This window comes from Canis lupus, chromosome 32, assembly GCF_048164855.1.
Source record: "Canis lupus baileyi chromosome 32, mCanLup2.hap1, whole genome shotgun sequence".
In the NCBI taxonomy this organism is placed as follows: Eukaryota; Metazoa; Chordata; class Mammalia; order Carnivora; family Canidae; genus Canis; species Canis lupus.
The window spans coordinates 43,274,325-43,287,602 of record NC_132869.1 but is presented as its reverse complement, the minus strand read 5'-3'; the positions used below and the strand labels follow the sequence as shown (position 1 = coordinate 43,287,602).

Genomic DNA, 13,278 nt, shown 5'->3' with positions numbered 1-13,278 from the left:
GGTCCCGGGGGGCCTTGGCTCCCAAGCCCTGGTGATGGTCGCTGCCCCCGGGCGTCAGGCCCGCCTTGGGTGGTCGTGATGAGGGACACCGGGTCGCGGTCCCGGTCAGCGCCAAGCACGTGGGTCACACGCTTGGGATTCCCCGGGGTCAGGTCAGGTGCGGCAGCGAGGAGCGTGGTGTGCGCTGCTTTCGGGGCTTCCCGGGGACCGGTGTGGGAGTCGCTCCACCAGGGGGCGAGGGCCGCGGGCGGCGGTTGTCCCCGAAGACCCATCGGTCCTTGGAGAGGCCCGCGCGGGGGGTTCCCGGGGGGCTTCGAGGCCGTCGGGCTCAGGGTTCGGCCGTGGGGGCCGCGCTCGGCCGGGCCCTGGGGCTTGTCCCCGACGGACTTGGCGACCGGGGCGCGGGCGGAGTCGGCCTTGGGCTGGGCTGCGGGGCCGGGGGGGAGGGGAGGGGAGGGGAGGGGGGGGGAGGGCGGGGCAGGGCAGGGCGCGGCAGGGCGGGGGCTCGTCCGTTCCAGGCTGTGCGGGGACCTGGAGGCCGAGTGCGCCGTGGGTGCCCCGAGGTGGCCGGTCCTCCCCGCCCTGGGCCGCGGCGGGTGCGGGGGGCGCAGTCGGGCCGGAGGGGCGGGCCCTGGGGGGGGACGGGGCTCGGGGGCTCCGGGGCGGTCGGCGGGTCGGGGCCGGGGCGCTGCGCTCTCGGGGCACCGGCTGCTCCGCGGCGGCCCCGCCTCCATCCCCTGCCCCTCCCCCCTCCATCCCTCCCCGCCCCCCGCGCCCTCCCCCTGCCCGCGCCCCCCCCCCCAACCCCGGCCCTGAGGATGCTCCGCGGGCGTCGGGGCGCTGCTGTCCTGGGGGCGGGCGCGAGCCCCGAGCCCCCTGCCCCCGCCCCGGGCCGCGGAGGAAGAGCCCGGCGGCCGTCCTGGAGGAGGCGCCCCGCGGCCCGAGCGCAGCCCCGTCTCTGCCCGGCGGCCGGGGGGGGGGGGGGGGGGCACCTGCGCGGACCCCGGGGAGGCAGGTGCGCCCCGCCCCCGGCCCCGCCCGGCCCCCTCGTGCCGCCTCCGTAAGAAGAGCCACGGACGCAAAGAGAATAAGTTACTTTATTACAAGAAGGAAACAGACTCGCCAGTTTAGTCTAACTTCACCCACATCTCGACGCCGAGCGCCCTGGGGACGCCGAGCAGGGAGCCGGGCTCAGGCCTTGGTCCCGACACTCAGAGCCTCCGCGGGCGCCCGACGGGCCAACCAGGCCGTTCATTTATTGTCTTTTTTTAAAAAGAACTGTCGCGCTTCTTCCCAGGCCTCCTGGGGAAATCTGTTGGCCAGCTCAAGATAGTCTTGGGAACCGAGGGATTTGCCTGCGAGAGAGAGGGGGAGAGAGAGAGAGAGAGAAGTTAGATTCTTTGAAGTTTAAGCAATTGGAATTATTTCAACATCGGACTACAAAACAGGGACGTGCACTTCGAATAGACCATAATGCGCGTTTATGTAAAGGCGACCCCCGTCCACCTACATTCACCCGTAGCATTTTATATATATATATTTTAATCACAATTTATTTTGTGCTTCTAACATATTCAGGCATTAATCCCTCTGTAAAACATGACGAAAAAGTGTTTTTGGACTCCAGAGTAAGAAAAGGGGAAAATAAGCACGGTGAACAAGGTAAAATGGCATTCATTCAATCCGTAAGACAGCCTTGAAAGGGTAGATATGAAAGCTTGATGTCTGTCCTCTAAATCGGTCTAATTTGAAATACTTTAAGTTAACTTTTAAAATGCTGAAATCTGGCATTCAGTCATCTAACGAAGCAGAGAGAGCGAGTTTCTTATTACTGACGCAGGCAAAGGAAACCGCCCCGTGGCCGGCAGGGACGAGCAGCGGGCGCCCCGACAGCAGGTCCTCCGTCATGGAGAGTGCGTGCGGCGCTACCCGGAGCTGTCGCGGCTCACCTGGGCAGTGAACTCAAAAGGCCTTGAAACGTTTTCCGGGGACTCAATCTAAGCAAAAGGGGAACAGATGTCCGAAGCGCAGACTGGCACTTCGTGGGGCGTAGTCATTTCTTTTAAACCAAGTGAGCACATCAGGGGCTGTCACCCAGGAACATGATGATGACCTTTTCTGACAAATGCAGAGAACAGGTCCCCATTTGCCGTTTTGTGCTTTAAGCCCATTGTACCTGGGGAAAGCATGGAAGTCAGAGAAAATGGCCCTTGGAGAAGAAAGTAAGTTGAAACTCCCACAGGCCTCAGCCCACCAAGCAGAGGCAGCTCTTGGGACTCCGCCTGCCAGATTCGAAGCAAATGGTGACTCATCCTTACAGTCAGGAGAAAGGAAGAAAAAAGAATGGCTAAGCTTCTTACTGGCAAAAAAAAACAAAAAAAAAAAAAACAAAAAAAACCCTGCTGTACATTTAAAAATAAATACATTAGAAGACTTTTCAAGGCATTTTCATATATTCAAAATTTAAGACATTGTTTTCTAAGACACAGTAACCATTTATACAGATTTCTCCCACAGAACCTCCAATAGCCGCTGCTGCCTTCTTTTTTTTTTTTTTCTTTTTAAAAAAAGGGCTGTGAGTGCGTCAGGACAGACCTGAACTTGCACACTAATTCTGGCTTAGATACAAATGGTACCGACTCTGATGCTGACTGGAATTCCTGAAGACAGGCATAGCTGTCCGTTTACTTCTCCGAATGCCTGAACCAATAAAACATGACATTTTTCCACAATATTGTTACAGCTTTGTATTCTTTCCTGTGTACTTTTCGACACCTGCCCACTACAGAGGATTAGCGTGTGTGTGTGTGTGTGTGTGTGTGTGTCCATCTGTCCGTCCAGGGCGACTCCCCACCCGCCAAGCAAGGGCCACTTGGTGGGCGCCCTAGACAGTCCTGCTGGGAGTGGGCCTCGGCCACTTGATGGACGACTTGGGGAAAATCTGTATTAGGGTCTCATTAATCAGAGACGCTGTCCTGACAGACAAAGAGCAACTTGTGCTTCTCAATTACAGCGTGTGTAGAATATTGAAAAGCGTAAAAATGCACTTTAAAATTCTACATCTCCAGCTCTGATCATAGCAAACGCCTCAGCGGGAACACTGCGGGGGGGGGGGGGGGGGGAACTTGTAAATCTTTTGGCCTCTGGGCTCTTGTTAGTCTGATGGCTTTTTCTCCAAGTAACACAGTTTTACACTTTTAATTTTTAATTAAAAATATCCGAGCACTTGAATTTAGGGGGAAAATATGGGCGACTATTATTAATAATTTTATTCTAAACATAGGGAAGCAAACCGATGTGATTGTAGCGTTTCTGTGAGTAACGATCGTCGGCCAATGTTAACGATCTGCTTGTCTCCTGTATTATGAAGTGATTATTCACCATTTATTATATCTTGCATGAGGTGCATATGAATTACATAAAGATGTTTTGTGCTTTTACTTCCACAGACTTCTCTGTATATTCGGATGCATTTATGCTTGGTGCCAAAATCTGTTTCTTTACTGTTTGAAATACACTCGGCGTGTGCATCCACATGTCTTAGGTGGGGCGGTAAACGGGTTTCTGTGTGGTCCCAGAGGGCGGAGGAAGAAACACGTGTGTCCAGCTGCACACACACATTTCATGTCATGAGAGACGTACCTTTGGGCTGATGGGCCCGGGTGTCTGCTTGACCTGGAGTCTGTACGAAATCCTGTGGGCGACAAGAAAAGGGTCTTTATACCAATGCTAGGAACTGAGAACTTCGCTGGGGGCGGCGTTAAATGTGCTTCTGAATCCCGAGACAACTATTCTTGCGTGAATCCTCTGCAGCCCAAATACCGGAGCGTAAGAAGTCGACGTTCGGCTTCTCTCAATTTAAATCAAATACCGACAACGCACATGTTGCTCCGATCAGCCGGGGCCACGGTGCCGTCTCCTGCAGGGACTATGACTTTATCTCCGCTAAGAAACTGAAGGCTTTCGCCGGATTTATTATTCTAAAATGCTGACAGATTGTTCACGCTCTTAAAAAAAGTGTTAACTCCTAAAGCCCTGATGTGTTCTGCAGCCACATCTTAAAGTCCAGTGATTCTGCTTTTAGATGGGAAGGGAAAACGTCGTACATAATATATAACTTTTCAGAAACTTCGGACAAACCACCGGCTCCTGTTTTTACCATCATTTTCTAGTGACTGTCGACGAACCCTCGTTGACACATGGGGACCTCAGAACCCTTCTATAAACTAAGATCTTACATCCATTCCTCTGATGATAATTACTTCTAGAACAGAAAACTTGATTCAATTTCTCTAAGATGCTAAGAAATTTCTGTGACCTTTACGAAATGGGTGTAAGCTGAACGTGTTGTATTGACATGAAGTCACATTTAAATGTGCGCTAAATACACAGAGAAGAGCCAGAAATACTTTCAGGTGAACCGGAGACGAAAACCAGTCATTCGTATGTTCTTTACTTTAGATTCCTGTATCGTTTGTATTTTTGTGGACTGTTTTCCAAGCAGTTGGACATGCGGGGGACTAAGCTGGCACAGAGGCCGGATCGTCGTGGTCGACTGTCACGGCCCCGGCTGAGGCCCCCGTGCGCACAGCACGCCCGGCCCGGCCGCGTCCTCCCGCCTGCCTTTGCTCCACGGCACTGAGCCCCCGACCCGCCGTCTGTCTGACTCCCCCCACTTTAAGGAAAGCTGTATGGAGGCAGGGCCTTCTGTCTGCTTCTTCACGGCCGTGCCCGGTGCCCGGGAAGCACCCGTACGCCAGGTGCACTAGAAAATTACCTGTTGAATAAGAGAATGAATTTTAAGGTCACAGTCTTAGAAGTCCTCTATACTGTATTTTCTGTTTATTTTTTAATCCCAAGGCTTTGAGAATATATGAAATTCTTAAATGGTGACATGACAGTCATGTAAGACTTTTTTAAGATTTTAATTTAAGCATAAGGTGTTTTTTGGAGAATCCACACCCTACCGATGGGTCTAAAGATGTTCGAAAAAATTTCCGGAAAATAGAGCCCAGACTCAAAGAGAATAACTAAGGTGAAAGTAAACATTTCTAAACACAACTGACCTGGCCGTGTTTCTTAACCGGCCGTCTCATGGAGGGTGGCCTAAGACGCAGAAGCCAGTAACCGCCGTCCGCGGCGAGGGAAGCTGGGGTCTGCAGCTGCCCCAACCGGCCAGGCAGGATCACGTCCTTTCGGCAATGACGTACGTGTATCAGCCCAACAGGAGCGGCTCTAACAGAGCTCTGCTTTCTGTTTCATCGTCACGGACGGAAAACATTGCCAATCACACGTACGTCATGGAACAAAAGCACACTGGTTTTTAGGGCAAAACATTTCAAAGAAAACGGAAGATTTTCAGCAAATAATGATCCACAGGGACAGAAAAAAATAACAGGATTAGCTATTAGCAAACAGTAAAGAACAGCTAACCTGATTTTCTATGGTCACTTGACTGAATTACCGTAGATGTGGAAACACTGCTCTCCTTTGCTGCGGCTCGGACCCTGGTCCCGGCCCCCCTGACCCTGGTCCCGGCCCCCCTGACCCTGGTCCCGGCCCCCCTACTGTGGTCCCGGCCCCCCTGACCCTGGTCCCGGCCCCCCCGACCGTGGTCCCGGCCCCCCCGACCGTGGTCCCGGCCCCCCTGACCCTGGTCTGGCCCCCCTGACCCTGGTCCCGGCCCCCCTGACCCTGGTCTGGCCCCCCTGACCCTGGTCCCAGCCCTACAGAACCTAACTGGATCAGAAGCACAGAAGGCCATTCTTACGAGTGTGAGATCTTTTTAGAAAATAATACCAGGATTTCATCACGGCTGCACACGTGTGTATGAATCACACTTCTCTAAAAGCTTACAAATCAACTGAAGCTTTAACTTCTCTTCCTCGGCAGCCCTCTGTCCTCTATTCCCTCCGCCAGACCAGCAGCTACGTGGACGTGAGCGCTGCCGCCTTGACAAAGTCCGGCCTCCTTTCTTAAAAACGTTTCCTTGGTGTGGATCTGCCACTTCAGTAACTGGAAAAACGTCCCTTCCTTGGAATCCTCCAAGGACTCGCACGGCGCTCCACCCCCGCTTCACTATCCTGATGCTTTAGGAGTTAATTTCTAAGCACAGAAACCCGTGGGCAACCTCCAGGAGCACGGGGCGGGCGCGGGTCTGCAGCCGGTGGGCGTGCGGCGCGCGTGAGGCCGGAGCCAGCCGCGGGAGGTACCTGAACGAACGTGGCCAGCAGCACGCAGCTCATCTCCTGCTCCAGGATGGTCCTGTTGTGGCGGTTGTTGAAGCAGGCAGCCAGCAGCGAGGGGAACAGCACCTTGGTCAGCCGGGGCTCGCTGAAGTACTGGAAGGGCAGCTGGCAGAGCTTCTGCAGCACCGTCGGGTGGCGGCCGGACTGCACGACCACCTGAGGCAGAGGGCCCGGGTCAGCGGCCGCCCCGCACCCCCGCTCCCCCGCCCCCCGGCCGCGACCCCGAGGGCCGCAGCAGGAGGAAGGACACTGCTCCGTGGCGCCGAGAGCAACACAAATGGTGGGATCTTGCCTCCTGACTTACGGGAAGGGTCCCGAAGGTCTGCGGCCATTCATCCCCCACGACGAGGCGCAGGGCTGCCATGGAGAGGGGACGCGGGGCCGGTCCCAGCCCCTTTAACAAGCAGCCCCATCCCCTGAAGCCGTGGAGCTGCTCGGCAGAGATGCCCTCTGCTAGGGCTCTGCTCTGCGTCCGGGCCCGTGGCCTCCGACCCGGCTGGGGCAGGCCTGGGGTAGAGGCCGGGGTCTGAGCCTACAGTCCCCCTGACCCTGCTGGGGCAGAGCTGGGGTAGAGGCCGGGGTCCACAGCCCCCCCCGCCCCCTGACCCGGCTGGGGCAGGCCTGGGGTAGAGGCCGGGGTCCACAGCCCCCCCCGACCCCCGACCCGGCTGGGGCAGGCCTGGGGTACAGGCCAGGGTCCACAGCCCCCCCCCGCCCCCTGACCCGGCTGGGGCAGGCCTGGGGTAGAGGCCGGGTAGGCGGCGCATCCAGTACGCAGATGAGGCCTTGGGGAGAAAAGGGGACCGCGAGGGGAGGGGAGCTTCCACAAAGCACAGGCTCCTGGGCCCCTTCCTGAGCCGTGCTCCTTATCTCCGTTTCCATCAGTGCCACCGAGTCTAAAAGGAGAATGTTTAGATAAACGAGACGGGGCTCGGAGCAGGCTGGGTTCACCACTGTGCACATGGAGGGACGGAGCGATGCAATCAATAGGCTTGTGGGGAGTCCTCCCCGTCTCCCCCCGGCCCACACCACAGACTAGGGGAGGTCAAGCGAGATCTCTTCCAAGTAAACCCTGATCGGGCGGTGCCGGTGCTCACACGGAAGAGCCCGGCGACCCAGGGCCCACGTCTTGGCATAGAGGGAGGGCACAGAGAGTCAGGACACCGTGAAATCCGAGGTCAGGGCTGCAAGTTGCACTTGGAAAAACATGATTTTGCAGGTACGTACCCAGACAGGCCTACGTTCAAATTAAAACCAGAAGGGACAGAACGAAACAGCAGAGGCAGAGAAACATAAATTACAGGGATTTACAAGTTTTCAAAGTACTTTTAACAATACTTTAAGAACACACTCTTGGATGATAATGCAGTTTGGTTTAAGGACAAAATCAACAAAGTAATAGTTCACATATTTTAGCTCAATAGCTAAAATGACATCAAAAATCTTCAGAGAATGTTGACAGGGACTTGTTAATACCTTCAAATCCAGCAGGAATTTTAAAGACGCGGAGTGTGACCGTTCGGCACATGGCTACGTGCTGCCGTTTCCGACACGGGCTGAGAAAAGTCTGTGCCGTCATCTATTTGATTGATAAAGCATTTACTTCAATCTTTAATTATCAGCTACAAATGCTGTAGCGGAGCCAAATGACCAGCCCTCCAGAGTTTGTAACGGTACCATTACTACCAGTCCCTTTACCCCCTCGTCCAAATGAAGCAGAAGTTTTTTTCTTTGGAACTTCATTGTTAAAATGCTATTACTGGAAGATTCACTAATTGAACGGATATTCAACTGCCCAGTGTGGCTGGCACAGGCGCAATGCTAACGCCGCCTCCCGGCTCCTGGTTCACGAGGACTGCGCCGCGCCCCGACCCCGCTGGGGGACAAGAGCCCCTCCCGAGCGCGCCTGCCTAGCAGCTGCCCCATGAGGACGCGACTCCAGGGAGGTCAGCAAACGTGCAGTGAGGTTCGGGGTTAGAGCCCGCCACTGCCGGACACCGACGCGCGGGCTGTGGGGTGTCGCGCACCCAGGGGCCCACCCGGGACACAACGTAGTCGGGGTCTGGGGAAGGGTCTTGGGGTGGTTGGAGCCGCCCCCCCGCCCCCCGCTAGGCCGAGCCAGGGCGGGACGTCGCGGCCCGTCCTTTGAACCGCATCTCGGGCACCGCGGGGAGACGGCACCAGGAGGGCCGGGAACGGGCCAAGCCGCGGCGCTGGGACCGGGCGGGCGAGACCCCTCCCGGTAACGCGGGGGGCTGTGGTCCACGGGGGCCTCCAGCAGTCAAGAGGCACAGCTGCGTGGTGGGCTGCACGGGGCCGAGGGGCAGGGAAGCAAGGCTGGGGCGCAGAGGGTGACCCTGGGTGCGGCGTGGGCGCCAGGCCAGTCCCTGAGGCTCCGGGCAGCTGGGGGCTTCGGGCAGGGCTCGGGTCCACTCATCCAGGCGCTTCCAGGCCCCGGGGCCGTCACGTCACCGTGACCTGCTCCAGCCTTCCGGAGTCGGTGGACAGTCACCACGGAATACCGACGTCTTGGTGAATGGACGAAATGGAAGTCGTTTAAAAAAGAAAAGCAGATTTACAATGACGTTTCCTCTGTCGGTCTTCCCGACGGAGCCGCAACTAAGTCAGCAACTTGGTCCGTCCCGTTCTCTCGACAAGCGCCGGCTGCTAAGGCCCAACGTGAGGGGCACCCCGAGCCCGCCCTGCGTTCCAGAGGGCCTGCCCCAGGGTTCCTCCCCACACCAGCACCCCTGGGGGGGCGTCTGCTGCCGACTTCCTCGGGGTCACCGTCCGGGCAGACGGCACGCGGGGGCCGCAGGGTTCCACAGGGTGAGCAAAGCCGTCCCCGAGACGCTGCCCACGCCCAGTGCAGAGCAGGCCTCCAGGGAAACAAGGGAATTCCCAGCAACGTTCAGATCAAAACAAGCTGAAGCTGAACTTTCCACCTGCTCTTAGGTGCGATCTTCGAGCAGATTCTAACTAAAGAGCCAGGAGAGCCCGGCTCCCGCCTTTACTCCAGCCACCGACTCGTTGCACGGCCCTGGGAAAATGGTTCCGTGTCTCTGGGTCTCAAGGTGGAAAGAATCTTGTAGGAGGTGCACACGGGGCCCTCCTACGTGAGTAGCTCAGTCCTCACAGAGCGAACCTACCTGCGTCACCAGAACCAGATGAAGAAAGAGAACTCGGCCGAGGGTGTCGGATCTTTACGCTCCTTCTCACTCAAAATTAGAGCCCCACATTTTGAATTTAGGACAAACCGTACAGAACCTATTTGACTGTGCTCCCCCTTGTGACTGATCAATAGTTCCGGGAGGGGGTCACGGGCGGAGGCCGGGATGGCGGGATGCCGGCGTCGGGCCTCCAGCGAGCGGCGGCGGCAGCAGACTTTTGCAGAGGAACCTGGAGAAGACCCGGCCGTGGCGGTTCGTCCACCTGCGGCCTCTGCCCGCCCAGCAGCGCCGAGCCTTCTGCTTCCCACGAGTACAAAGCATCGGGGAGTGGAGCTCGGCGTGGACGGGAGCCGGCGGCTCTAGCGTCCTTGACTCGTCCGGGGCGTGTCGGGTGCCGCTGGCTCGGGGACACGGAGAGTCCGGGCTGGGGCTCTCGGGAGATGCGTGTGCACACGAGTGGCCGTACGAGGACGCTGGGTCGTCACACAGGAAAGACAAAGTACTGGGGCCCTGGGAGGGAACGGGGACCCCTAGGGGGAGGGGAGGCCACTCCGAGAAGGGGGGGACTGCGGGTGGGGAGAGGCTCCCAGGCTCAGGCACCCACCCGGGTGAGGCCCTCAGGCTGTCGAACAAGATACCAGAGACCAGGGCCCGAAGCAACGGGAATTTATTTCCTCAGGGCTCCAGAGTCGACGTCCGGGAGCCGCGGGCAGCAGCGGGGGTGGGCGCCTCCCTGGTGTGGGCTCCGCCGCCCCTGCGGTCCTCCCCCGGCGCCCGCACCCCGCGCGCTCCCCCCCTTGCCGTACGGGGCCAGCGGTGCTCTCCCGTGAACCCGCAGCCTTGTGTCCTCATTTAACCAGAAGTAGCTCTTAAGAGCCCTCTGGCCCAGTACAGCCACCTTGGGGGTCAAGGTACAAAACACGAATTCTGGGGGACACGGCTCAGCCCGCAGCACGGCCCGGATTCCTCGCTGCCCGCGGCCAGAACGATGCTTCAGTAGAACGGCCGCCCGCGCTGGCCGGTGCATCCGAGAGCCGATCGGTCACCCGGGCCTCCGCTGCCGGAAACCGGGAGTGTACAGGCTGCAGGCTGCCCGCCGTGGGGCGGCCCTGGGCTCTAGGGCGGCTCCGGTCAGTTAGCCGAGTTGACCCTCAGGGTCCCCTCCGGAAAATACAGACACTCTGCACAGCGAAGGAAACAACGGAACCAAAACACACCTACCGAACGGGGGAGGATATTTTGCAGATGACACACGGGGTTAGTATCCGCAAGGTATAGGGACCTGACGGGGCCCCGGGTGGCGCGGTCAGGCCTCTGACCCTCGACCTCTCAGGTCACGACAGCAGGTGTTGGGACTGAGTTCCACTTCGGGCTCCTCTGGGCGCGGAGCCTGTTTAAGATTCTGCCTCTGCCCCTCCCCTCCACCCCCGCATGCTCGTGTGCGCTCGCGCTCTCTCTCTCTCTCTCTCTCTCTCTCTCCCCCTAAAAAAAAGAAAAACCCAAACCAAAAAAAAAAAAAAAAAAAAACATACAATTCAACACCCAAAAATCAAATAATCCAATTAAAAATGGGCGGAAGACATGAACAGACATTTCTGCAAGGAAGACATACGATGGCCAACAGACGGCACAGGAACAGATGCTCAGCACCCGTCAGGGAAACACAACTTGAAGCCACAAAGAGATCAGCTCACACCTGTCAGAACGACTAAGAAACACGAGAAATAACAAGTGTGGGCAGGGCTGTGGGGAGGGGGAGCCCTCCTACCCTGCTGATGGGAACGCCAGCTGAGCAGCCACTCTGGAAAACACCGTGAGTTCCCCAAATTACCACCGGCCCAGCGATTCCACCGGTGGGCGTTCACCCAAAGAGGGCAAAACACTCCTTCAGGAAGACAAACGCACCCGCACGTTTATCGCGGCGTCATTCACCACGGCCAGCTGAGGGAGGAGCCCCCGCGTCCACGGTGGGCGGCAGAGGAGACCCCGGGAGCAGCAGCCACAGAGGGAGTGGAGCCTTGCCGTTGGCAGCGACGTGGATGGATCCAGAGGATGTGGCGCTAAGGGAAAGGGGCCCGTCACTGGGGCACCGGTGGCCAGTCGGGTAAGTGGCCGGGTCTTGATTTTGTGCCGGGTCATGATCCCGGGTCCTGGGACGGGCCCCGTGTCCGGCTCTGGGCTCAGCACCCTTCCCCCACCCACCTGCTCGCTCTCTCTCTCTCTCTTTCTCAAATAAATGAGTCTTTAAAAAAATCATTAAAGAAGTCAGAGAAAGACAAATACCACATGATGGAACTCCTCTGTGGAATTTAAGAAAGAAAACAAATGACCAAAGGAAAAAACGGCAAACCAAAACCGGGCTCCCAACTACAGCGAATAAACTGTTGCCGGGGGGGGGGGGGGGGGGGGTGGGCGCGGGTGGACGGGGGCACCAGGGGGCCTTGCCGGCCGAGCCCGCGGGGCCCACAGCCTGCTGGACGCCGTGCGCCGGCTGCACTCAGCTGAGGGGAAAAGAGGACGGACGCGGCCTGCAGGGCTGGGAGGACGAGCGAGTGGGACGCGGCCCGGGGCCTCGCCGTGGACGCCAGCAGCGCCGGGGCAGGGGCGCGCGGCCCGAGGCTCCTGCGGGGGGCCTGCCTTCCACGTGCGCCCAGCACCAGGAGTCCCCTCTGGGGGCGAGGCCTGCCTGGGGCCGTCCCTCGTCCCGCCCCGTGCCCCACAAGGGCCGCGCTCCGAACCGGGGTGGCGGTGGTTCCCGCAGCAGCAGGCCCCGATTCCGGCGGCCGCTCCTCAGCGAGCCTCGCTGCCCGGAGCCGTGGTGGCCTGGCCCTGCTGGCCCGGGCCGAGCTACGCGGACAGAGCGGGGCCAGGCGGGGGCCAGCGGGGGGCCAGCCGGGGAGCTAGCCAGGGGGCCTGCCGGGGTGCTAGGTGGGGTGCCAGCCAGGGGCCAACTGGGGGCCAGCCGGGGGCCGGCTGCTGGGGGCAGGGCCTCTGCGGGGAAGGGGGCCGAGGCCGAGCTGGGCTTCGGGGAAGGGCGACGGAGGAGAGGAGGGACCAGCGCTCCCGAGGACCTAGGCCCCCAGGCCGGCGTCCCCGGAACAGCCCCGCCAGCACCGTGCTCCGGGCCACGGCCTCCCCCCCCTTCCACGGGGTCTTCCTCGGAGAAGAGCTACCTTTCCACGAGGCACGTTCTAGATTCCCTTCAGGCGCGTCCCGGGCACTAGGAGGTTGGGCTAGACTATCCGAGACCCTCGGGCAGCCCTGGAAGTCACGGGCCCGCACCGTCGGGGACCGTACCAGGAGCGCTGCTGCGCGTCAAGTCGCAGAAGGGACCCTGTCTCAGGAGCACAGACAAGTCCTCGGAAACAAGACAGCCTCGTCCTATCGTCGTCATCTGAGGGACTTTACTTTGGATTTTCCGCCTCTTTGCTTTACTTGTGTCCCGCCTACCGCTGGTGGGGGGAGGCTGGTCACAGGGGCCCGATTCCGGGGACTCGGAGCAAGTCCTTCTCTTGGGCGATGAGGGGGGATGGACTGCACGGCCTCCGAAGGCTGTCGACGGGCAGAAGCGCTACAGCCCTGCGTGGTGGGCACGTGCACGGAGCACCTCGTGCTGCCTCCACCTGCACAGACGTTACGTTTCAATTTGGTAAAAAAAAGAGAGAGGAAGAGAGAGAGCGAGAGCGAGCTTGTATTTTTTCTTACGGATGAATAAGAGTCATCATAGAACATGCTGCCCGCGGAGTCTCAGCTAGTCGCTGTTCTGATTTTCTAAAGCAGCTTCTTTAAGAAAAGAGAATCGACAGCGACACACACACACACACACACACGGTACCGCAAGGGCCGCGTCGCTCACAGAC

General features: G+C 58.7%; 1 protein-coding gene across 10 annotated transcripts in view; it reads right to left on the bottom strand.

The window, feature by feature from the left end:
- Positions 1–1,079: 1,079 nt before the first annotated feature.
- The window catches only part of SCAPER (S-phase cyclin A associated protein in the ER), a 431,009-nt gene continuing 418,810 nt past the window's right edge, over positions 1,080–13,278 (bottom strand). For 9 of the 10 annotated variants that reach the window (XM_072809831.1, XM_072809829.1, XM_072809832.1 and 6 more), the window contains 3 exons: positions 6,213–6,404; positions 3,643–3,694; positions 1,080–1,355 (listed from right to left, as the gene is read on the bottom strand). In XM_072809831.1, the coding sequence (XP_072665932.1) occupies positions 1,252–1,355; positions 3,643–3,694; positions 6,213–6,404 (348 nt within the window). In that variant the 3' untranslated portion in view covers positions 1,080–1,251. The remainder of the gene's footprint in view (positions 1,356–3,642; positions 3,695–6,212; positions 6,405–13,278) is intronic. The other variant, XM_072809834.1, reaches the window with a different exon arrangement.